General features: G+C 36.4%; 1 protein-coding gene across 4 annotated transcripts in view; it reads left to right on the top strand.

Moving 5' to 3' along the window:
* NAA50 (N-alpha-acetyltransferase 50, NatE catalytic subunit) overlaps positions 1–16,220 on the top strand; it is a 28,084-nt gene extending 11,864 nt beyond the window's left edge. For 2 of the 4 annotated variants that reach the window (XR_005383331.1, XM_038582844.1), the window contains exons 2-5: positions 10,990–11,126; positions 11,520–11,639; positions 12,106–12,172; positions 13,176–16,220. Coding sequence is in view for 2 of the 4 variants with exons in the window: in XM_038582844.1 (XP_038438772.1) it covers positions 10,990–11,126; positions 11,520–11,639; positions 12,106–12,172; positions 13,176–13,353 (502 nt within the window). In the remaining 2 variants the exon portion in view is untranslated. The remainder of the gene's footprint in view (positions 1–10,989; positions 11,127–11,519; positions 11,640–12,105; positions 12,173–13,175) is intronic. The other 2 variants (XR_005383332.1, XM_038582845.1) reach the window with 1 other exon arrangement.
* The last annotated feature ends 7,672 nt before the right edge of the window (positions 16,221–23,892 follow it).

Genomic DNA, 23,892 nt, shown 5'->3' with positions numbered 1-23,892 from the left:
ACACCTATGAAAGTAAATAGTGCATTGAGCCCTCGGTGCATTCAGTTCCAATAGGTGGTATTAATTTTCATGGTTTTTCATCTTTGCCTGATCATTACTTTCCCTTTTTGCGGTTACTTCAAAGGAAGTTCTTGATATGCTATCCTATTCTATCTGTTAATACTACAGTATAAGTCTTTATCATGGAAGACCTTAAAAAAACAAACATAATACTCTTAAACCTAATACCATCTTATGATCTGATACTCAGTTTGTATTTGCTTTTTCTCATTTGTCTTATAAATATCTTTTTCAAATCAAAATTCAAAAAGAGGTCCACACATTTTAATTGGCTGAAATGCCTCATCATCTCTTAATCTGACAGTTTCTCCTCCTTTTTTAAAAAACTAACTTTAAAATCGTTTTGTAGTTTTTAGATTTACATTTGTGAAGATGGTACAGAGAATTTCCAGTTCCACTATTAGTAACAGGTTACATTAGTGTGATATGCTGTTAGAATGAAAAGGCAAGCCATAAACTGGGCAAAAATAATTGCAAGTTATATGTCTGTTAAAGAACTTGTATCCAGAGTATATAAAGAACTCTTACAATTCGATAAAATAAGTAATCCAATATAAAAACAGGAATTCTTATTAGTTAATGTAAACATTTTAGGTTTATTCGCAGGCCTAAAACATGGGCAAAAATCTTGGACATTTTATCAAAGAAGATGGACAAATGGCTAATAACCATGCAGAAGGATGCTTGACATTAGTCATTAGAGAAATGCAAATCCAATTTGATTATCACTTCATACTACTAAAATGGTTATAAATAGAAAGACAGTGAAAAGTGTTGGTGAAGGGGCACTTGGGTGGTTCAGTCTGGTTAAGCGTCCAACTCTTGATTTTGACTCAAGTTGTGATCTCAGGGTCCTGGGATGGAGCCCTGCATCAGTCTTCATGCTCAGCAGAGAGTCTGCTTGAGGATTCTCTCTCCCTCTGCCCCTCCCCCCTGCTCTCATGTGCACACACACTCTCTCAAATCTTTTTGAAAAAAGTGTTGGTGAGGATGTGGAGAAACTAGAACCCTAATGCATTATTGGTAGGAATGCAAATGGTGCAGCCACTTTGGCAAACAGTTTAGCAATTTATTAGTTTTCCATTACTGCTATAACAAATTACTACAAACTTAATGGCTTGAAAACAAATCTATTAGCTTAGTTCTTGAGATCAAAAATCTGAACTGGTTTTTACTGAGCTAAAATTGAGGTGTTGGTAGATACAACAATTTTAAATAGTACCCTCCCCCCAAAAACAATTCATGTCTACTTGGAACGTCAGCACATGGCCTTATTTAGAAACAGGGTCTTTGCAGATGTAATTAAGATGGCCATATTCCATTAGAGTGGACTTTAAATCTGATGACTAGTGTCCTTAAAGGAAGAGGAAGGAGGACATGCACACAGAACACCAAGTGAAGGTGGAGGCAGACATTAGAGTGATTACCACAAGCCAAGAAGTATCTGAGGACACTAGGAGCTGGCAGAGGCAAGGAAGGATTCTATTCCAGATTCAGAGAGCATGGCTCTGCTGACCTGATTTTTGACTTCCAGCCTCTAAAACTTTCAGAGAATAAATTTCTGCTCTAAGCTACTCTGATAATTCTTTAAGGCAGATCTGTGAAACTAATACAAGATGTTTCTTCTAGATGTTCTAGATGAGATTCGTTTCCTTAGTTTTCAGCTTTTTAAAAAATATTTTATTTATTTATTCATGAAAGACACACAGAGATAGGCAGAGGAAGAAGCAGGCTCCCTAGGGGGAGCCCGATTTCAGGACTCAGTCCAAGGATCTAGGGATCACAACCTGAGCCAAAGGCTGGCCCTTAACCACTGAGCAACCCAGGCATCCCAGTTTTCAGCTTCTATAGGCCACATGCATTCCTTATTTCGAAGGAATAACTAAAGAGAAAAGCTAAAAGAAAAACTAAAGCTTATGTTCACACACAGACTTGTATACAGTATTCATAACAGCATTATTTATAATGGCCATTGAAGTTAATATTAATACTGTAAAAATCAGGTGGTGAATGGATAAACAAAATGTGGTATATCCTTACAATGAAATCTTGTTCAGTTGCTGACGTGTTACCTCATGGATGAACCTCAGAAGCATTATGCTGCGTGAAAGAAGTGTAGTGCAAAAGATCACATTTATTTTATGATTCTATTTATATGACATGTCCAGAAAAGACAAATCTATAGAAAGAAAGTAGATTTAGTGGCAGACTTTGGGTAGGAATTTACTTCAGATTTGCACAAGAGATTTTGGGGGTGTGATGTGAATGTTCTAAAACTGAATTGAGGTGATGGTTACACAACTCTGTAAATAGTCTAAAAACACTTAAAACAAACTCAGATTGTTTGCAGTTGTACTAGTTTACAATAAACATTGTATCCAGGGCAGCCCAGGTAGCTCAGCGGTTTAGCTCCGCCTTCAGCCCAGGGTGTGATCCTGGAGACCTAAGATCGAGTCCCACGTTGGCTCCCCGCATAGAGTCTGCTTCTCCCTCTACCTGTGTCTGTGCCTCTCTTGGTCTCTCCTCTGTGTCTCTCATGAATAAATAAATAAAATCTTAAAAAAAAAAAAAAAAAGAACATTGTATCCATAATAAATACACTTAAAACCCAGTTAGAGAACCCAGTTTCCTTTAAATGGGCAAAAGATTTGAACAGCTCCTTTACCAAAGAATGGGAAACAAATAAATGAAAACATGTTCAACATCATTTGTTATTTAGGGACATGCAAATTAAAACCACAATGAAATATCTTTACACACCTCTTAGGATGGCATAAATTTTTAAAGGTTAATAGTGCATATGCTGAATGCAGAACAACTAGAATTCTTACACATATATGACCCAGCATTACATCTCTTAGGTATTTACTCAAGAAATTTTAAAAACTTATGTTCACACAAGAACCTATAGAGAAATGTGTATAAAACTGTAGATTTTGGAGATTTCAGCAAAAGGATAAACTGGTAATATCCATACTATGGAATACTACTTAGCAATAACAAGGAAAGACTGGTTGATACAACAGTGTGGTAAATCTCAAAGACATTATGTTGAATGAATGAAGCCAAGCAAATGGCCTTGTATTATGTAATTCCATTTATTTTATTTTTTTTTTAAGAATTATTTATTTATTTATTTATGATAGACATAGAGTGAGAGAGAGAGAGAGAGAGAGAGAGAGAGGCAGAGTGTGTCACAGGCAGAGAGAGAAGCAGGCTCCATGCCGGGAGCCTGACGTGGGACTCGCTCCCGGGACTCCAGAATTGCGCCCTGGGCCAAAGGCAGGTGCTAAACCGCTGAGCCACCCAGGGATCCCCTGTAATTCCATTTATGTGACATTCTGGAAAAGACAAAGATAGGAGAAACAGAAAACAGATTGTTTGCCTGGGAGTGGGGGTAGTTGAACTACAGAGGGTCATGAGGGAGATTTGGGGACTTGATGGAACCATTCTGTATCTTGTTCTAAATCTTGATAATTATCATTATACATGTTTGTCAAAACTCAGAACTATAGAGCAAGAAAAGTGAATTTAATTTTATATTAACTTGAAAACATAGAAGCTAAGAATGAAAATTGATTCCCCCCCCCAAAAAAAAAAGTCCTGAAAAATAGAGGAACAACCAAGAGTACATGTAGAAAATTTGTAAGCTGGTAGATTTGAATAGACTACATCAATAATTGTATTAAGTATGGACAGACCAAATGCTCCAATTGTCATTGCTTGCTTTGGCAGCACATTACACTAAAATTGGAATGATTAGCATGATTCAGTGTGATGACATTTTCCCTTTTTTTCTTTCATGCTCTTTTTTTTTTAATTTTTAAAGATTTCATTATTTATTTTTGATAGCCCATGTTTCAGCAGGGGGTCTGAGGAGAGAGGGAGGGCTAGGGATAAGTAGACTCCATGCAGCAGAGCTTGAAGCCAGAAGCAGGGTTCATCCCATGATCCTGAGATCATGACCTGAGCCAAAAACCAAACCAAGAGTCACTTGCTCAACAGACAGCCACCCAGGCACCCCTGGTACTATTTTAATAAATAAAAGTAATACATGCACATTTGTAATATTTAGAATGAAGAATTGTGTAATAAAAAATACTCCAGTTGTCAGATTAAAGGAACAAAACTTAAGTATATGCTGTTTACAAAAGACTAAATACAAAGAGAAGTTGAAAGTAAAAGGTGGTAAAAGATACATGATGCTGCATTGATTAGAAGAAAGTAGTATGTCTATTGATGAACGAAGTAGATTTTAAGATAGGGAATATTATAGCATAAAGAAAGACATTTCAAAGTGATAAAAGGACCAACTCATTAACAGTCCCAAATATTTATGTTCTTAATAATATAACTTGAAAATACATAAAGTGAACATGGACAAAACTGAAGAGTAAGAAGGAATACTTCCAAACTTTGTTCAAGGTCAAACATAATCCTGATTGATAAAGCCTAGCAGATGTATTACAAAGAGAGAAAACCAGATTCCTCAGAATAAGCTTTCTTGAGGTAACATTCAAATAAAAGAGGTAAGAGTAACCTGCAGCCCAGGTTGGAGAGGCTATCAACAGAGAAAGCCGCAGGTGAAGCAGATTTGGGGAGGAAGATCAGAGATCTGGTTTTGGATATGCTTAATCTGAGGTGTCTACTACAGACGCTTTGAAGGTGGCAGCGTTAAAGCCATAAGATTATGAGATTGAGGTCAACTAAGAGAATAAGTGTAGATAGAGAAGACAGCCAAGTACCATCTTGATGTGCATGCCCCTCATAAAATTGATTCTTCTTCCTCTCCAATCCCAACTTCCACATTTACACAAAGCACACTTGTAGTTTTATGGTTTTATTTTTTTTAATTTTTTTTTTAGTTTTATGGTTTTATTAACACAACTGTGACGTGCATGTAAGCTGTCTATATTCATTTTCTTTGCTGCGCAGCCTGGCATTGGCATTGGTAGCTCTGATGGCCAGCTGGTTACTCTTTCTACAATGGCTTGCTTTCTGGAGGAGACATTGTGAGCAGTCCCTGCACAGTAAAATTTATTGGATGTTAATAGCACTTCAAGCTTCTTGACATTATGGACTAGGAACTTCGGGAAGTCACTGGACAGCATGTGCCTTGTTTTCCTGTTGTTCTTGTAACCAGTATTGGGCATCAAGTTCTGGCCCTTGAATCTTCTGCACACCCTGTTGTCAATGCCTGAGTTTTGGCCTGTTGTGCTTAATTTTGACATAGCAGTTTAACTGGTGTGCCATGAACTTCTTGGTCCACTTGTTAATGATCGTGGACTTTACCAGAGGTCTGAGGGTGGCCATGATGCCCAGTAGAGGAAGAGACGGCTGTCCCCTTAGTAGGAGCCCCAAGGAAGAGAGCCACAAAGTACACTTAATTTTACCAAATCAAACTGCCTGTAATTTGGGGAATACACTGTTGCTATTTTGTTCATATTCTACCTTCTACTTAGAATTCATTTCTTTCCTTCTCACAGCACAAACTTAGTCACCCTTCACATCTGTTCCCAGGATCACTTTCATTCTAGTACTATTTTTGTACTTCATGTGCATGTGCTATTACTAAGACATTATATTTATATATATATAATTATATGTATGTATGTAATTGTGTGTTGATACATATGTAATCAGACACTATTTCCTACTAGGTATAAACTCCTTTGCATTCCAGGTGTTAGCGCATAGGTGTTCATATATTTATTGAAATAGACCTGATTTATGCTTTGAATAGGCAACTATTCATAAGAACTTTGAAAATTATAGATTCACAGATAGAACTCTTGGACACCCTGTTTAATTTTGTAATGGAGACTTTGGAATTCCTTTTGACTTACTGTAGATTTTTTTTAACTTCTAAAAGCTTGTTGGTTGTTTGTAATCATGTTCTCATTTTCTTGACATTTCTACTTAGCACTCTATGTTTATGCCTTTGATATTTACACGTTCTTTGCTAAATTATATTTACAAGTTGCTATTACTCTGATATATTTAGAATATCTACATCTTAAAATAATTCAGAAGTGATCAAGATGACAGAAGTATTCCATTTCAATCAGACATATCATGTTCGTGAAAATGAAAACTGTATTGAAGGTGAATTTTGCTGACAAAGATATTTAATAGATACTTCTTGAACAGCTTCCAAACAGTATTCATAGTATCCCAATTTTGTTTTGAAATCTATATGTGTATATACATAGAAAATATAGAAAGAGTATATGTAGAACCTATTTCTGGTAGTAGTCTTATAGGATATTTTCACTTCCTAAGTCATTTCTATGGTGATAAACTTTTTTTTTTTTTTAAATCAAGACCTGTGGGGTTTCTTTTGTTTTGTTTTGTTTTTTAATTAGGCAGGGAAAGATTAAGCTGCCTATTCCGTAATTGATTTAATACAGTGTTCTTTATTTAGCCTTGATCTGCCTACTCTAATGGAAACTTTTTTAGTCGTGAATTTTTATTAGATTTAACCTTGCACATTGTATCATAACCATCTTTTCCTTCTCTTAAAGTTTAAAAATACTTGGTTATTGTCTTTTTAAGAATTCTAAAGATACTAGAAGCCTGGCAATAACCTAGAGATCTTTTTAGTTTTTATTGATTTTTAAGTAATCTCTGCCCCAGCATGGATCTCAAACTCACAACCCCAAGATCAAGAGTTGTGTGCTCTTCCAACTGAGCCAGTCAGGCGCCCCACCTGGAAATCATTTTTAAACTTTTTTTTTTATTTTTTTGAGATCTTTATTTGAGAGAGCGCACGGGAACCGTGGGGCGGGGGGAGTGCTGTTAAGAGAGGGAGAAGCAGAATTCCCCACGGAGAAAGGAGCTTGACATTGATCTCCATCCCAGGACCCTGGAATCATAATCTGAGCTGAAGGCAGATGCTTAATTGACTGAGCTATCCAGGCACCCCCATTCTTAAACTTTTAAAAACCCACGTTGTTTCACTTATAATTTAGAAACTTGACTTCCCTAGGTTAAGTTTTTCTTTATTGTTGTTGTTTTTTTTTTAAAGATTTTATTTATTTATTCATGAGAGACACAGAGAGAGAGAGAGAGAGAGGCACAGGCAGAGGGAGAAGCAGGCTCCATGCAGGAAGCCTGATGTGGGACTCGATCCCGGGTCTCCAGGACCACGCCCTAGGCTGAAGGCTGGTGCTTAATCGCTGAGCCACCCGGGCATCCCTTTATTGTTGTTTATAATTTGACTTTATAATGTAGTTTTTCAGTGACTTTTAAAATATAGAATCTCTTTTTTAATTGCAATGGATAATTTTTAAGTACTGTGCTCTAAATATAATAAATACTATATTTTATTTCAAATAAATTACTGTACCCAATTTGGGGTGCTATACCCAGTTAAAAAGTAGTAGTATGCCAAGTAAAATAAGCCAGACAGATAAAGACAAACACTGCATGGCATACTTATATGTGACATTTTTAAAAAAAGTCAAGCTCATGGAAACAGTATATAAGTGGTTGCCAGGGTGAGGGGAATAGGAAAAGTGCAGACTTCAGCTGTAAGATTAATAAGGTCTGAGGATCTAATGTATATAATTGAAAATTGCTAAGAGAGTAGAACATAAATGTTCTTACCCACCGCCCCCCCAAAAAAATGCAAGGCCATAGATGTGTTAATTAACTAAATGGTAGGAATCCTTTTTCTAAAAAAGGAATAGGCAGTGTAGGTGAGATGTGATCCCTGTACTGCTTTCTTTTCTTTTCTTTTCTTTTTTCTTTTCTTTTCTTTTCTTTTCTTTTCTTTTCTTTTCTTTTCTTTTCTTTTCTTTTCTTTTCTTTTCTTTTTTCTTTTCTTTTTTTTTTTAAGATTTGTTTCAGAGGGGTGAGAGGGGCCAAGAGAGAGGTAGAGAGAAAGTGCTAAGCCAACTCAGTGCTCAGCAAGGAGCCTGTTGTGGGGCTTGATTTCATGACCCTGAAATTGTTGATGTGAGCAGAAACCAAGAGTCAGAGGCTTATTAACCAACTCTGCCACCCAGGCACCCTGTGTTCCCTGTATTTTAAGGGTTCTGTATTTTACAGCATAACAATATCTGCCGATAAAAGTCTGTGAGTGGTAGATGGTGGATAAGTGAACCTAAGTAGCTATTTAACCAGAAAGGTTTTGGGTAAAATGTTATTTACTTCAGCCTTAAGGGAAAGCCAGAGTGTGCTTTAATGAAGAGGAGAGTTGTTCTGTGAGATATAATCTAGTTAAAGAGGACCCGAATCTCACAAAAGGAATTCATTTTAATTGTGAAATAATACTTGAGAGACCGTGTTTACCTGTATTTAATGTATCTACAAATCGAAAGAAAATATAACAAAGAAATCTTTATATTTTTTACTATGATTTTTGCATCTTAAGAACTTGTGTGGCTACTAAGAAACTGTGTACTCAGATTTTAAGAAAATATACAAGATAATGAAAGGGTAGTTGGTCACAGTAAGTAATAAAAAAACAGCATAAAAATGAAATAATGGAGTCAGGAAGGCTAAAGTTCCAAATGAGTATAATCGTTTATATTCTATTTTCTGATCATCTGAATTGTGACGTTTCAGAGAATTACCTACCATTCTTTTTTTTATTTTATTTTTAAAAATATTTTAAGTAACCTCTGCACCCAAGAAGGGGCTTGAATTTACAACCCTGTTATCAAGAGTCCAATGCTCTATTGAACTGAGCCAGGCAGGCGCCACCCCCAATTTTGATCACAGATTTTTTTGTATGTGCTTTAAAGGATTTTTTAAATTAATAAAAGCTATTTTATATGTTTATATATTGTATATATTTGGAGTGTGTGTGTTCCCCCCTCCCCCGCCCCCGAAATGTGTCATGCATGCTTTATTTAACGAGTTCCCTGATGGGGACTATGTAGGTTTTTCTTTTTTACCATTATAAAAGTGTGATGATTAACATTTTCGTTTAGTCATTCTCCAGCAGTTTTTTCAAAACCTTCTGCATATGATGCAAATGATTGATTAAGGTGCGTTGTTTGCATTTCCCTGCTATTTACTAATGCCATTATGATCTGGAACTAGCACCCAGTGAGTAAGACTCACCTTTTCTAGCTACTTGGATGACGACAGATTATTTTGTTTCTCTCTCTCTTTTTTTTTTTTTTTTTTTTTTTAAGATTTTATATATTTATTTGAGAGAGCGCAAGCAGGGTAAGAAACCAAGGGAGAAGCATACTCCTCCTTCAACAGGGAGCCAGACGAGGGGCTCAGTCCCTGGACTTCCAAGATTATGACCTGAGCCGAAGGACGCCACTTAACTGACTGAGTCACCCAGGCGCCCCGTTTTATTTTTCAACTCATTTTTTAGTTTGATGTTTTCTCTGAAGGATTTTATAACCTACTGTTGTGATTTTTAAGAAAGACAGTAATGTATGCAAGCAACTCGACTAATGATATTGCTAGTGTTAATAGGGGAAAAAGTTGTATATTTGTTCAGATTTGTCTTTCACATTTGATCAATCTTTAGTTTATGGTAGTGATATTGACTTGAGCTATTAAAAAATCCTTTTGTTGATGGCATTATAGGCAACACAGCTTTGTTACTATGAGTCTGAATCTTTTAAGCCTTAATTCCTTGTCCCATGGAACAAATTGTTTTGATTACATATGGTTTATGTTGCATTCTTGGTAAGTAGTTTTCAAACAGCACCCTGCCCTGTCTGGGTTCCTTTGTTTAATTTCCAGAGATTTCTTTCTTTTTTTCTTTTTTTCAAGATGTTATTTTTATTAATTTGTGAGAGACTCAGAGAGAGAGGCAGAGACAGAGGGAGATGCAGGCTCCTTGAAGGGAACTCAACATGGGACTCAGTCCCTGGACCCAGGATCACGCTCTGAGCAGAAGACTGATGCTCAACCACTGAGCCACTCAGGTGTTCCTGTTTCCAGAGATTCTGCTCCTGAAAGTGGCATGAGACCAGGAATCTGGATTGGGGGGGGGGGGGGTGTTTTTTGTTTTTTAAGATTTTATTTATTCATGAGAGACACAGAGAGAGAGAGAGAGAGAGAGAGGCAGACAGGCAGAGGGAGAAGCAGGCTCCATGCTGGGAGCCCGATGCATGCGGGACTTGATCCCTGGTCTCCAGGACCAACACCCCCACCCCCACCCCCACCCCCACCCCCGGGCTGCCCGGAATCTGGATTTTGAATACCACCCCAAGTGACTGATATGAGTGGTTCCTAGTTTAATTAATACAATATACATAATTTTTGTCCGTTTGGATTATTTTCTTAATAAATTTCTAAAGTAGGATTACTTCCATAAAGAAGATGTAACTTTCAGGCTTTTTTTTTTTTTTAAGATTTTATTTATTCATGAGAGACACACAGAGGCAGAGACACAGGCAGAGGGAGAAGCAGGCTCTATGCAGGGAGCCCGACATGGGACTCGATCCCCGGTCTCCAGGATCACGACCTGGGCTGAAGGCGGCGCTAAACCGCTGAGCCACCGGGCTGCCCCCTTTCAGGCTTTTTGATACATAGTACTAGATTGTCTTCCAGAGATACTCTATTTACATTTTCACCATTTTCATTTGCCACCCCCTTGCCAATATTTGGTATCATCAGTCCTTTTGATCAGTAATAGATGTCTAAATTTTTCTGAACTGTAAACTACAAGGAAAATTCTGGGATTTATATAGAATATTAGTCTGGCCTTTTTAGTAATTGTTTACTGTATTTATCTCTAAATGTATAAAATTATATGAAAGCTGTGAATTGAATCTGGATGGAATGGCCAGCAGAATCTTATAAATGGTAATCTGCAGAGGATTATAAAGTCATTATGAAAGGCTGGATTTATCAGTCATGAAGAAAAAAAAAGCTTTAGTACTCTTCTAAATGTGTTCATCTTAACAGATGAAGCTAATTATATTTTATTGAGTACATTTTGGTTTGTTCCAGTAGCCGGATCGAGCTGGGAGATGTGACACCACACAATATTAAACAGTTGAAGAGATTAAACCAGGTCATCTTTCCAGTCAGCTACAATGACAAGTTCTACAAGGATGTGCTGGAGGTTGGCGAGCTAGCAAAACTTGGTATTATACAGTTTTTCTCCCTTCATTTGTTTGTTGGTGTTCTTGACCCTAGTTTTTAACATTAGAGCAGAATTAAATGATTTAATCCCCTTATTTTACAAGTAGGAAATGGGGGGTGATTCAGATTCTTAGCAAAATCTCAGAGAAACCAAGACGATATTTGAGTTTTAAAAGAAAATGCTAAATATCTTCTCTTATTTATTAGTGTGTCTTTTACTAGAAGAGGCTTAAATCCCTAAAAAGAAGTAGGAAATTTTTGAAGCTGTCGATATTCAAAGTAGCTGATAAAATTTAATGGCAATAACAGTTATTTAGTTCTTATAGAAGGGGGGAGATTGAATAAAATGTGTTATTCTGTCTTTGAACTTTATATTTTTATGTTTTCCATGGCAGCCTATTTCAATGATATTGCAGTAGGTGCAGTATGCTGTAGGGTGGATCATTCACAGAATCAGAAGAGACTTTACATCATGACACTAGGATGTCTGGCACCATACCGAAGGCTAGGAATAGGTAAATTTATTTTTTTTTTATTTGTTTAAAGAAGCATAAATACATAGTTACTGTTTCTGACCCAGTGAGTCAGACTGTTTGTATTGGGAATATTGAGAAAGAGTTGCTGAATTATATAAGGTAGGAAATAACTTTAATATATTTCGGCTAGAAGCGCTATATAGATTTGTTATCAATGTCCCTTTTGCTTTTTTTGTTTTCCTTTTACCTGTAAAAATATATAAAATACATAAAAAACTTTTATATACAGGTAAAATATATATCTGTATATAAAAGTTGTTTTTCTGCTAGGAGTTTAAAACATCTGTAGATAACGTTGAGAGAAAAAATTTTTAAAAATCAGGTTGTCTAGTGTTTACCTCAGATTCTCTTAGGACCCAATAAATGTTAAGATGGCAATTAGATATATAATGTAAAGATTGATTTTTATGAGATTACTTATTTGTTTGTCTTGTCTTGTTAATAGGAACTAAAATGTTAAATCATGTCTTAAACATCTGTGAAAAAGATGGCACTTTTGACAACATCTATCTGTAAGTAAAATAATATTTAATGTCCTTAAAGATTTTAATAGATTGGCAATAAAAATCTTTACTAGAAACTTTAAAATCTGGTTAGTTATTTCATTGTCTTTTGGAAAAACCATGGAAGTTTAATGGTTATGTTTTGTTTTGTTTCAATAATAGATATGGAATCTGACTTAAAACATTCTCATTTTGCTTTATTATGTTGGAATGGGAGCTCCAAAATCACAGAGATGAAACCAAGATTAAAACTCAAGTGTTCAGAATTGGCGAATTAGTATCATTAATACTACTTTTCTCATGCTGTTTGCTCTCTGGGTTTTGTTTAAGGTTCTTAGTGCTATGTTCATTAGTAGTAGAATTCAGTAGTTAAAATCAGAGAGTACCTAGCTGATATTTCTATCTTAAGAGAACTCAAATTAAGAACCAAGGCTATATCACAAGGGTATTAAGATTGTTCTCATTTTAACTTTGTCGGTGGGAGAGATTATATAATGCTGTTTTAAGGAGCAATTGAGAAAGCTCAAATTATTTATTATCAAAATCTGGCATTTTTTAAAATAAATCCGTGAGGATATATTCAGGCATTTGAAACTCTAGTTATATTATTTTTCTGTATTTTTTCCTACATGTGTAAATATGGCTTTTGAATTATCCCTATGGTTATTTACCCATTTTTAATTACAGGAATCTTTTTTTCCCCTTGAAATGAAAAATATTATGCTAGCCTAAGGTACTTTGTCCTTTGCTGATTGTAAAAGTAAACACTATTTCTGAGTCTCCTAACCTCAACCAGCTGTCATGCAAATGTAGCAGGTTAATAGTATACATTTGTCATCAAAGGTTTTTCTGAGATGAATACTGACCTTTGTTGATTACCAGTAATTATGAGAAGAATCTAACAAATGTGTGCAGTATTCCAGCTCTAACCAATTGGAAGCTATTTGTGGAGAATACACAAAAGCTGACAAAATCTTATTTATTTTTTTTCTGATACCCTTCTATATCTCAGGCATGTCCAGATCAGCAATGAGTCGGCAATTGACTTCTACAGGAAGTTTGGCTTTGAGATTATTGAGACAAAGAAGAACTACTATAAGAGGATAGAGCCCGCAGATGCTCATGTGTTGCAGAAAAACCTCAAAGTCCCTTCTGGCCAGAATGCAGATGTGCAAAAGACAGACAACTGAACAAATTAGAAATGAACTTTCTTGCACTTGCTTGTCGCCAAATAAAAGAGAGGCCCATTGATTTTTTTTCCCCCCTCTTTCTTTTCCCCCTCCTTCCTTATTCTTGTTTGTCCTCCCTTCTTTCTTTTTCTTTCCTCTGAAAAAGGTTTAATACTTCCAAGGACTTTCAAAATTAATCATGTTTGGATTGTTTTTAGTTTTCTTATTTTTGTGAGGTGGTTTGATTGTAGAAAAGAGGAGGTATAGATATGTTTGGTTTCACAGTTAAGATATATATGGTCCCAAAAAATTGGGTGTCAGTGTCAATTTTTTTTTTATGTCCTGCTTTCACATTGAAGGGCAGAGTCTACAAAAATGTTGTATATATCAAAAGACAAAAAGAAATAGCAGCAATATCTTGTTCTCTAATTCAAAGACAAGTTTAGTGTGTTTGTGGTACTTTGGGTTTTTCAAGACTGTGGGATACTAATCCCTAGACATTGCCTTCACTCCACCTTTTGTCCTTCTGAGTGTTATCTCAGGAGTTGGACCATTGTTATCCTTGTAAGAAATACTAAGCTTATCTTGTTTTTTTTTAAGCAATTATTTCTTTATTCCTTGCTGAGGGTGGGTGGGACAGTTTGGGTAGATAGTGTTTTACTTTGGTCTCAGTATTTGAGTTAAACTGCTTTTTGCTAATGAATGGGCTGGTTGGTAGCAGGTTTATTTTTCCTGCTGTTGATTGTTCTTAGTGGCATTAACTTTTAGAGTGTGGCTGGTGAGATTAATTTTTTTTAATATCCCAGCTAGAGATATGGCCTTTAACTGACCTAAAGAGGTTTGTTGTGATTTACTTTTTCCCCCCTGTCCTTTTTCATCAGTAAACTCACAATAGTTAGTCTAACCTTAAAAATGGGAGTTGATGTCCTTATAGGTCAGTACCCCTAAATAAACCTGAAGCAGGTATTGTCTCTTGGACATACTAGAAAACACCTAAAAGGAAGCTTAGAAGAACTCGTGGCACAATAAATGCATTTAATGTCAGCTAATGCAGACTGTTAAAAGTGTGGCCACTGAGCATTTGATTATATAGGAAAATATATCTAGACAGTATTTTTGAGAATAACATAGCTGTGCTATTGCTTATCTGTTGGAGAACATCCCAGATTTGCTTATTTTCTGTGCCTATGATACTGAGTTTAAGGATTTGGGGGAGGGGAAATTGTTCAACATTTTGCTTCTATTGTTGGAAAAGTAGAAGTTCAGAAGTGTTAATAATGTAAATGTCACTGTGACCTCCTCTACTGACAGGACTGGTTTATGCCAGATCATTTTCTGGCACATAGGGAGTGGCTTGGACGGGTTGGTAACTTTTTGTAAGATAGGAGACATCTGAAATTTTCATGTTTTCTTCTATAGTCCCATATCCAATATTTAAAATTTTCTAGATTGCCAATACCAATGGCCCATGAAATGTTCTCATTAGACTTTAAAACAATGCAGAGGGCTTGGATTTTCTTGTCATTTGACTTTAAAAGGAAATTTGATTCATAATATTTATCCTCATGTAAATTGTGGTAATAGAAGTCTCATCTCTCCAAATATGTTAAATGACAAAATTATTTCACACAATGTTTATGCACATTTTATAATCCTAAGTTCTATTTTGAGAATGTGAAAGTACAAAGTACAGTAGATTTCAGCAGTCTTGAGTGCCAAGAGTAATACAGGAAAAGGAAGATAGTTGAATGAGTTTATAGAATTTGAATCTTAAGGTAGTAAAAATGTAGAAGGACCATGCTGGTTTCTTGGGTATCAGTTTCTTAAGCAGTCCAAATATAAGCTTAGAAGAGAAAGTTTAGTATTAAGCACCTTTACCTTCATGGATAAGCTTCAGCTTGCTCTTGCCAAGAGAAGAGTGCTTGAGTTACACAGAAGGCATACTTAGTTTGAAGAATTCAGCCTTTTTGTAAACTTCCAGATATCAAAATAGATTTTGATATATAAATGAGTTTTCTGAGATGACACTGCCTCTATTTCTATAACCATTTCACCTGGACTATCTAATCAGTCCTATGAATGTATCCCTAAATGTGGTTATTGAAAACTGAATAGCTGCCTCATGACAATTAAGTACATTATTTAAGGAGGGGAAAAAAGTTAAATTTTGAATTGAGTATGTAGGCTCCATATTGTTACAGTTTCTTTTTCCACATTAGACAATGACTTTATGTCTAAATTGTGTATGTTTGAAAAAGTTAGTTGTCCTACATCAAACTTGTTTGGAAAGGATTAATTGTCCTACATCAAACTTGTATTAAGTAATTCCATCCATTTAAGGAAGAGGAGGATGTAAGAAGCAGTAGAAGCTGGGCACTAGTTCATATGCCTGTGAGTCAGTAGAGACTCAAGTAATGTCCCTTGTTGAGTTGGTTATTTTGGAACATAAAAATTGTTGAGGTAAAACAATTCTATTAACTGGAAGATCAGAGGATATATCGATCATATTTTTTAGGACAGATGGTTTTTACTATGGGGTAAATAGGTAAAAAAAGTCCTTATGGTAATTGCATTTAGGTCCTAAAGAAAAGAATCTGCAGAGAAATCTATGCAATATATAATTTGTCCAAATTAGTTTCTATTTGGGGAAAGAAGTTCTAAAATATCCCAAAGCAGTTTACTCATCAATTGAAAGTCCTCCAAAAATAGAACTATTGGGAAACCGTGGTTTGTGGGGTGGAAAAGAAAAGCTCCCTCAGTTTTTTGGAGGGAATAACTTTAAAAATACTTAAATGGCTAAGTTTACTTGGTGCAGTTAAAAATTAAACTTGTTGATTTTAACATTGCTGTTACATCTGAAATAAACTTATGTGATGTTCTAGTAGTAATCTATGATGTCTGGTAAATGTCAAAGAATACCCTGCACTGTGTTGAATCCTGAGATCAACAGTTATATGTAGTAATTGCAGTTATATGTAGTAATTGTTTACTTTGGTCATACTGTTTTATTTACTTTAACATTTCTTTAAGATCTAATGTAAAACATTGAAATAGGCCAAATGCAATCAAGGCCTCCTCATTCAGACTTTTTGGAACTTGCTAGGAATACTGCTAAGTATCTACAGTTCTGTCCCAGTGAGAAAAAGTAAGATCTAAAGAGGAGTCTTAACTGCTGGGAAGTTTTAAATGTAATTGTTAAAAACAACTGACACTGTAAGCTGTGATCCAGTTAGTGTGCATTGAGTACAGGTAATGTATTTTCAGAGTTTTTTTCTTTTTGTTAGCAGTGAAGGAGTTTAGTAGTTGAGTAAGTTGGGAATGGCTTAAGTTTTTTCTGATTATCAAAGAAACAAGAATTTAAAATTTTATTAACAAAGTTAATTCAGTATCTTGGAAGTGTTGTAATTAGAATTTTGCTTATTCAGGGAACAACAGGTGATCTTTGCCCAGTGTGTCTCAGTTATCAGTATGTAGCACATCCCAAAATTTAGCAGCTTAACCACACATGTGTATGGTCACCCGCAGTTTCTGAATCTGGAATCCAGGAGCATCTTAGCTGAATGGTTCTGGCTTGAGGTATCATCAGGTTGCAGTGAAACTCAGCCAGTGCCACATCATTGAAGGCTTGACTAAGGCTGGAGAAGCAATACTTAAAATGACTCCCTCCAATGGAGGGACTCCGTTTTTTACTATTTGGGTGTCTGTACAAGGCTACCTGGGTTACAAGTGGTGTCTAGCTTCCCTGAAAGCAAGTGATACAAGAGAGTAGCAACCATATTCTTGTATGACCTATGTCCAGAAGCAACACCATTTATTTCTGCCATATTCTGTTGGCAACCCAGACCAACCACTTTACCATCCTGCTACAGTATGGAAAGGCAATACACAAGGATATGATTTGCAGGAGGTGGAGATCAATGTGGACCTCCTACAACATCATACTTGGAGAAAATGTTGGGTTTTATTGTCATGCAAGGCAAAGTAGTTGGAAAGCTTCTGTTACTCTCTGAAGGGTTTAGTTTCCTAAATGAGGGTTAGAAAACAATTTACCATTCAGAGTGTAAAAGAACAGAAAGTGAGCTTAAAAAGTTCTGTTCTATTGGTTGAGTTTGGCTAGGTGGAGGCATACAGTAGTCTATCTCCCAGGTTGTGCTTTTCTAGCTGGATGTTTTGAACATTCCTGAGTGGAGTACAGCAGTAGTAAGGAGTGGTGAGCCTCTAATAAGAATATTGAGAGAATAAATCATGGCCGAGGGTCCTGAATTGGATTTCCCCTATTATAAGCCTATACTGTAGGAATTTAGTCCTAGTTTATGATACAACCAAGTAACAGACACGGGGGAAAAAGGACTTGAGTCAGATTTTACAACCAAGTAACAGACATGGGGGAAAAAGGACTTGAGTCAGATTTTTAAGTCCAGTTACCTTGATAGAACGTTGAGGGGAGTGAAGTCAAATAATCAGTTACTGGGACAAATTCTCAACTTTTCCAGTTTTCTAAAACACTTGATTTCTTAGGTAAGAAAATGTTTTATCTAGAATCAAAGTCTACTCAGAAATAGTTGAGAGCATAAAGTTATTACGAAGCAGTCACTACTTAACAACATAGAATTTACTTTAAAAAAATTATTATCTTTACACTCAACGTGGGGCTCAAACTTAAAACCCCCTGAGATCAAGAGTTGCATGCCCTACCAAGTAAGCCAGACTGGCACCTTCAGCATAGAATTTTAAATCTTGAAGAATTAATGGCCTGTTGTATATTAATTTATGGTGAAAGCTTAAATCCACCATTTCAGAAGCTATCAGGAGGGAATATTTTGCAGTTTGTGAACTCTGATATTCCTGATTTGCCACAGAGTTCTCTATATAAAGATTTGAACAATCTTTTGGCTCCTATTTGTCATTCGCAATCTCCTACACTAAAGTATATTGAAACTGTTAGATTCCACACACAGGTGAAATTTGTATATATAACAATAAAATCTGGTAGGGTGAGGGCTGTATTACAGCACCCTCAAAGCAGTTTCACAACTCTTTGTTTTTACCATGTTCCTGTGTGAGAAAGTTACCTGCCTTTTGCTGATATAAAAGTTATAAATTGTTCCTGAAAATTAATATTAAGCACCTATTCTAAGCTTCTAGGAATATGTGAGTAAGCTAGGCAGATTAGAGGGCCTCTTTAAAAGGAAGTAAAAGTCTAATTATTTAGAATTCATGTCTTAAGTAAAGGCTTACCTCTACTAAAATAATGAGCAGAGCCTCCAAGGATGTTGACTTCAACTTTGGAAGGAACTTGGTGGAGACAAATATTCCCTACATTAACTTGCTTTCTCATAACACTGGTTTGAGTAAAAACAATATCTAATTCCCATAGAAGGACTGGGACTAGAGTTATGAGAGGGAGTGGGAAAGGAATATGCAATAAGCCATCAAATTTACTTTGTAGAGGTTCCACTTGTCCCCCTGGACTCAGGCTATCCCAGTCTAAACTTCCTTGAGGAAGCTACAATTTAGAAACTGGACTAGCTCAAAACTGGCATGTTTAAAAAACAAAAACAAAACAACAACAACAAAAAAAAACTGGCATCTTAGCCAGAGATGTCAGGCAAATTAAGAATGACCTTCCACACAATTTGACCTTTTGCATCAGAATCCAAAGCATAAACTTCTGCATCCATAGGTCTCCATCATTTTGGTTTCTGATCTATTTTTTTAAAAGATTTTATTTGTGACAGCATGAGCAAGGTGAGCAGACTCCCTACTAGCGGGAGCCTGATACCCCAATACCCTGGGGCTTGATCCTGGGGCTCCAGGATCATGACCTGAGCCAAAGGCAGATGCTTAACCAGTCGAGCCACCCAGGTGCCCCTGGTTTCTGATTTTTAACATTTCTTCCGCTGATGATTGATGTTACGAATGACCACCTACTGGGGACTTTATTCATTTATTTGACATATAAGCAGATCTATGTGACCTTTGTTTACATTTTGTGCAAGATTTTGCATAACCTTATTTACGTGGTTGTGGTTAAAATACTGTTAACTCCTGCAGTTGTAACTACCACAACTATGCAGTACTTACTGGCTTCCCCTTTTATCGCCAAACCCTATCTGCCTACAAAGAATTGTCTAGGATCTTCCCTCTAAATCAAAATTCATCTAATATGTAACCTGGGGCAAATTTAGGGCACGGTTCCTAGATTATTGTCACCCTTTAAAGTTTAAAAAATAAAGTGCTTCCTAAAACATAGGGCTAAATTACACTGCCTTACATGACATTTGGTCAAGGAGTGTACCCACAATGGGTCAGGCTCTAACAATAGAGCAGTGAAAATAACGGGCATGACACCCTACCCTCATAATCTTTAATAGTCTGGTATAGTGAACAAACATTTGAGATGCCATGGGGTAGTATGTCGGAGTGGGAGGTATAATATATTTTATAGAATTTGGGGGAAAACATTTAAGACAATTTAACTTTGGTTCTCAATACAAAATGACGTTAATATTTTTTACATCTAAGTTAAAAAGATAATCACTGTAAATGCCATAAAGCTTTGGAGTTGCAAAAGCCAAGATATCTTAGCAGTATTTTGATACAGAACCAAGTAAATTTAATAAAAGCTAGACACAAGAAGCTCCTGGGTGGTACAGTTGGTTAAGCCCCTGACTCTTGATTGCAGCTTGGGTCATGATCTCAGGATTGTGATGTCTTGCCCCACGTTGGACTCCACACCCAGTGGGCAGTCTGCTCAAGCCCCTCCCCACTGCTCTCTCTCAAAAATTAAAGCTAGACAAATATCAGGAGCATCTGTCAGCACTCACCAGCTAGAAAATGGAAAACTATCACAAAGGAAAAGGAGTAAATTAGTAAAAACAAGTTATACAAGACATGAAGTTCCTTTGGAACTTAATGAGGGAATTGATGGAAGAGAAAGTAATGGTATATACCACATTCATGGGTGTAAAAAGTATAAAGTGCGTCTAAAAATGTCTGCAGAACAGTGAAGTCCAACAATATTCTGGCAGGTGTATCCCTCGGGGAAATTACAGAAATCACAAAGTTTTTAAAAATACGGTCAGATTTAACAATTACACATGTCTGTAGTAAAAGACTGGAAAATATATTAAATCAACTCTAAGGAGCTCATATTTAAGAAAAACATTGAGATCTTAGTAATTTACCAAGCAGACTATCAAAAAGGAAATATAATTAACAATGGGAAAGGGAATTCTAATAAATAGGCAGTTTATTAAAAACCACGGCTTTATTTTTGCCTGATGTTGAGAATTTGAAAACATTTGTGTCCTGCCAGGCCTAACCCTACTTCCTTGCACTGGATTCATTCATTGCTTTAACATGTATTTAAAGTTTACCATGTATCAGGCACTGATCAGTGCTCCATACCAAGTTACCTTACTTAATTCACACAGCAGTCTCTGGTGATAGGAACTTTAGCTTCATTTAATAGCTTCAGAAACAAGCTTAGAGTAACTCTCAAGGTCACAACTAGTTAAGGGGATGAGCTGGGATTAGTGTACAAGTTTTATGACTCCAAAGCCCAACCCCTAACCACTCACTACTTCATTTTTTTTTTATTTTTTTTTTAATTTATTTATGATAGTCACAGAGAGAGAGAGGCAGAGACACAGGCAGAGGGAGAAGCAGGCCCCATGCACCGGGAGCCTGACGTGGGATTCGATCCCGGGTCTCCAGGATCGCGCCCCGGGCCAAAGGCAGGCGCCAAACCGCTGCGCCACCCAGGGATCCCTCACTCACTACTTCAGATTTGGAGAAATACATCTTAATGGTATGACCAAATTAAGGAAAGCCACTTGTATAATAATGTTCACAATGAATAATGGGAAGCAGCCAGAATGCTGAGTAATAAGATTAAAATACAGTATGTCAGTATTACCTAGCTTTTGAAAATAATATGATCAAAAGTGAAAGAAGGCAAGATATAAAATTGCACACAACAAAGAATAGATGGGACAAATAACAAACCAAGATGAAACTTTAAATCCAATCACAATCATGGCATTGAATGTAGATAACCTAAATGCTGATTAAAAGGCAAAGATTCTTCATACTGCATATTAAAAAACAACAAAATGCTCCCTATAAGAAATCCACTTTAAACATAAGTGAGGGGTTTCCGGTGGCGTCGGTTGTGTCTGACTTTTGGTTTCAGCTCAGGTAGTGATTCTCAGGTTCCTGAGCTTGAGCCCCACCTTAGGCTACATGCTCAGCACTGAGTGGAGTCTGCTTGAGGTTCTCTCTATCCCTTTGCCAACCCCCCCCCCCCACACACACACACACACTCTCACTCTCAAATAAATATCTTTAGATATTTTTTAAGACCTTTTTTTTTTTTAAGAGGGTGTATGCGTCTATGTGCAATGGTGGCAGGGGTAGGGGGATGGGGGAGCCGTAGGGAGGAAGGAGCAGAGGGTGAGGGAGAGAGAGATTCTTAAGCTGCTCCATCCTATGCCTGGACTCAGTCTCAGGATCATGACCTGACCTGAAATCCGAATTGGACGCCTAATCCATTGAGCCACCCAGACCCCCCCAGCAGGTTCACTTTTAAAGACAAAAGAGTGGAAAAGATATTCCATGCAAACACTAATGAAAGCTGGGTTGGCTAAATTAATACCAAGGTAGATTCTGGAACAAAATTGATTTCCAGGGATATATATGATAAAATAATCAATTGGTCAGGAGAATATAATCTTTAATGTGTATAAAACCTAGTAACAGGGCAGCCCGGTGGCGCAGCGGTTTAGCGCTGCCTGCAGCCCAGGGCGTGATTTGGAGACCCTGGATCGAGTCTCACATCGGGCTCTCTGCATGGAGCCTGCTTCTCCCTCTGTGTCTCTGCCTCTCTTTCTCTGCATCTCTATGAATAAATAAATAAAACCTTTAAAAAAAAAAAAAACCTAGTAACAGCTTCAAAATACATGAAGCAAAAACTGACAGGTGAAATAGACAAATCCACAATTATATAGAGATTCCAAACTGCTGGTAAATTATAAGACAGGTAGAAAATAAGTAAAATTTAGAAGAATTGAATAACATTTTTAACCAATGAATTAACATGTGTGAAATATTTCACCCATCAACATCAGAGTAGACATTCTTTTCAAGTGCACAAAGATGGTTCTCCAAAATGGACCGTATCTTGGGCCATAAAATAAGTCACAGTCCCTTTAAGAGAATTAACACCATGCAAACCATCCTCTTTAACCACACCAGACTAAATCAATAGCTAAATTGTCAAGAGTGAACCTATCTGGAAAATCTCCCAAATACTTGGAAATTAAACAACATGCCTCTAAATAAGTCTTAAGAAATTGCAAGAGAAATTAGATTTCGAACAGAAGGAAAGTGAAAACAATATATAAAAACTATGAGATGAAACTAAAGAATTGCCTAAGGGATTGTTTATAGTATTAAATGTATTATTAAATAATTTATTAATGTATTAAAACTCTTGAGGAAACTCAAGAATATAAGATTCCATCTTAAGAAACTAGAAAAAGAAGAGCCAGTTAAACCTAACATGAGCTGAAGGAAGGACATAATAAAAAAGTAGAAACCTGTAAAATTGAAAGCAAGAACAATATAAAAAAAAATAAGGGGCACCTGGGTGGCTCAGTTGGTAGAGTATGTGACCCTTGATCTCTGGGTCGTAAGTTTGAACCCCACATTGCACATAAAGTTTACTGTAAAATTTTTTTAGTTTTAATTTTTTTAATAAAGATTTTAAAATCTTTAAAAAATCAAAAGCAACTTATTTGAAAAAATAAAATTTATAAACCTTTCTTCTAGCCATATTGACCAAAACTGCTCCCCGAGACACACAGAAGACAGAAATTACCGACGTCAGTAATTTAAAGACAGGGCACATCACTAAAGAACTTACTGAGAAGATAATGGTAATAAAGGCATATTGCAAACAACTTTATTCAATAAATTCAACAGTTTAGATGACATGGACACATTTTTTTTTTTTAAGATTTATTTATTTATTCATTCAGAGAGAGCGAGAGAGAGGCAGAGACACAGGCAGAGGGAGAAGCAGGCCCCACGCAGGAAGCCCGATGCGGGACTCGATCCCGGGTCTCCAGGATCACACCCCAGGCTGCTGGCGGCACCAAACCGCTCCGCCACCGGGGCTGCCCTGGACACATTTTTTGAAAGACGCAAATCGCTGAGGTCACTCAAGAAATAAAGTCTAGCAGTTATACAAAAAGTCAAACAATTACCATATGACTTGGCAATTCCATTCCTACATATATACATAAAAGAAATGAAAACATGTCCACACAAAAAACTTGTACATGGATGTTTATAGCAGTATTATATAGTAGCCAAAGAGTAGAAGCAATCCAAATGGGCATTAACATGAATGAATAAATAAAATGTTCCGTGTCTATGCAATGGAATGTTACTCAGCCGCTGTGGATAAATTGCATGGTATGTGAGTTATAACCAATATACATATCAAATATTTTTTTAATTAGTAGCTATAAAAAATTGTAGTTAAAATCCTTC

The sequence above is a fragment of the Canis lupus genome, chromosome 33, assembly GCF_011100685.1.
Source record: "Canis lupus familiaris isolate Mischka breed German Shepherd chromosome 33, alternate assembly UU_Cfam_GSD_1.0, whole genome shotgun sequence".
NCBI lineage: Eukaryota > Metazoa > Chordata > Mammalia > Carnivora > Canidae > Canis > Canis lupus.
Note: the sequence above shows the minus strand (reverse complement) of the source record. Positions and strands in the feature narration are given on the sequence as shown.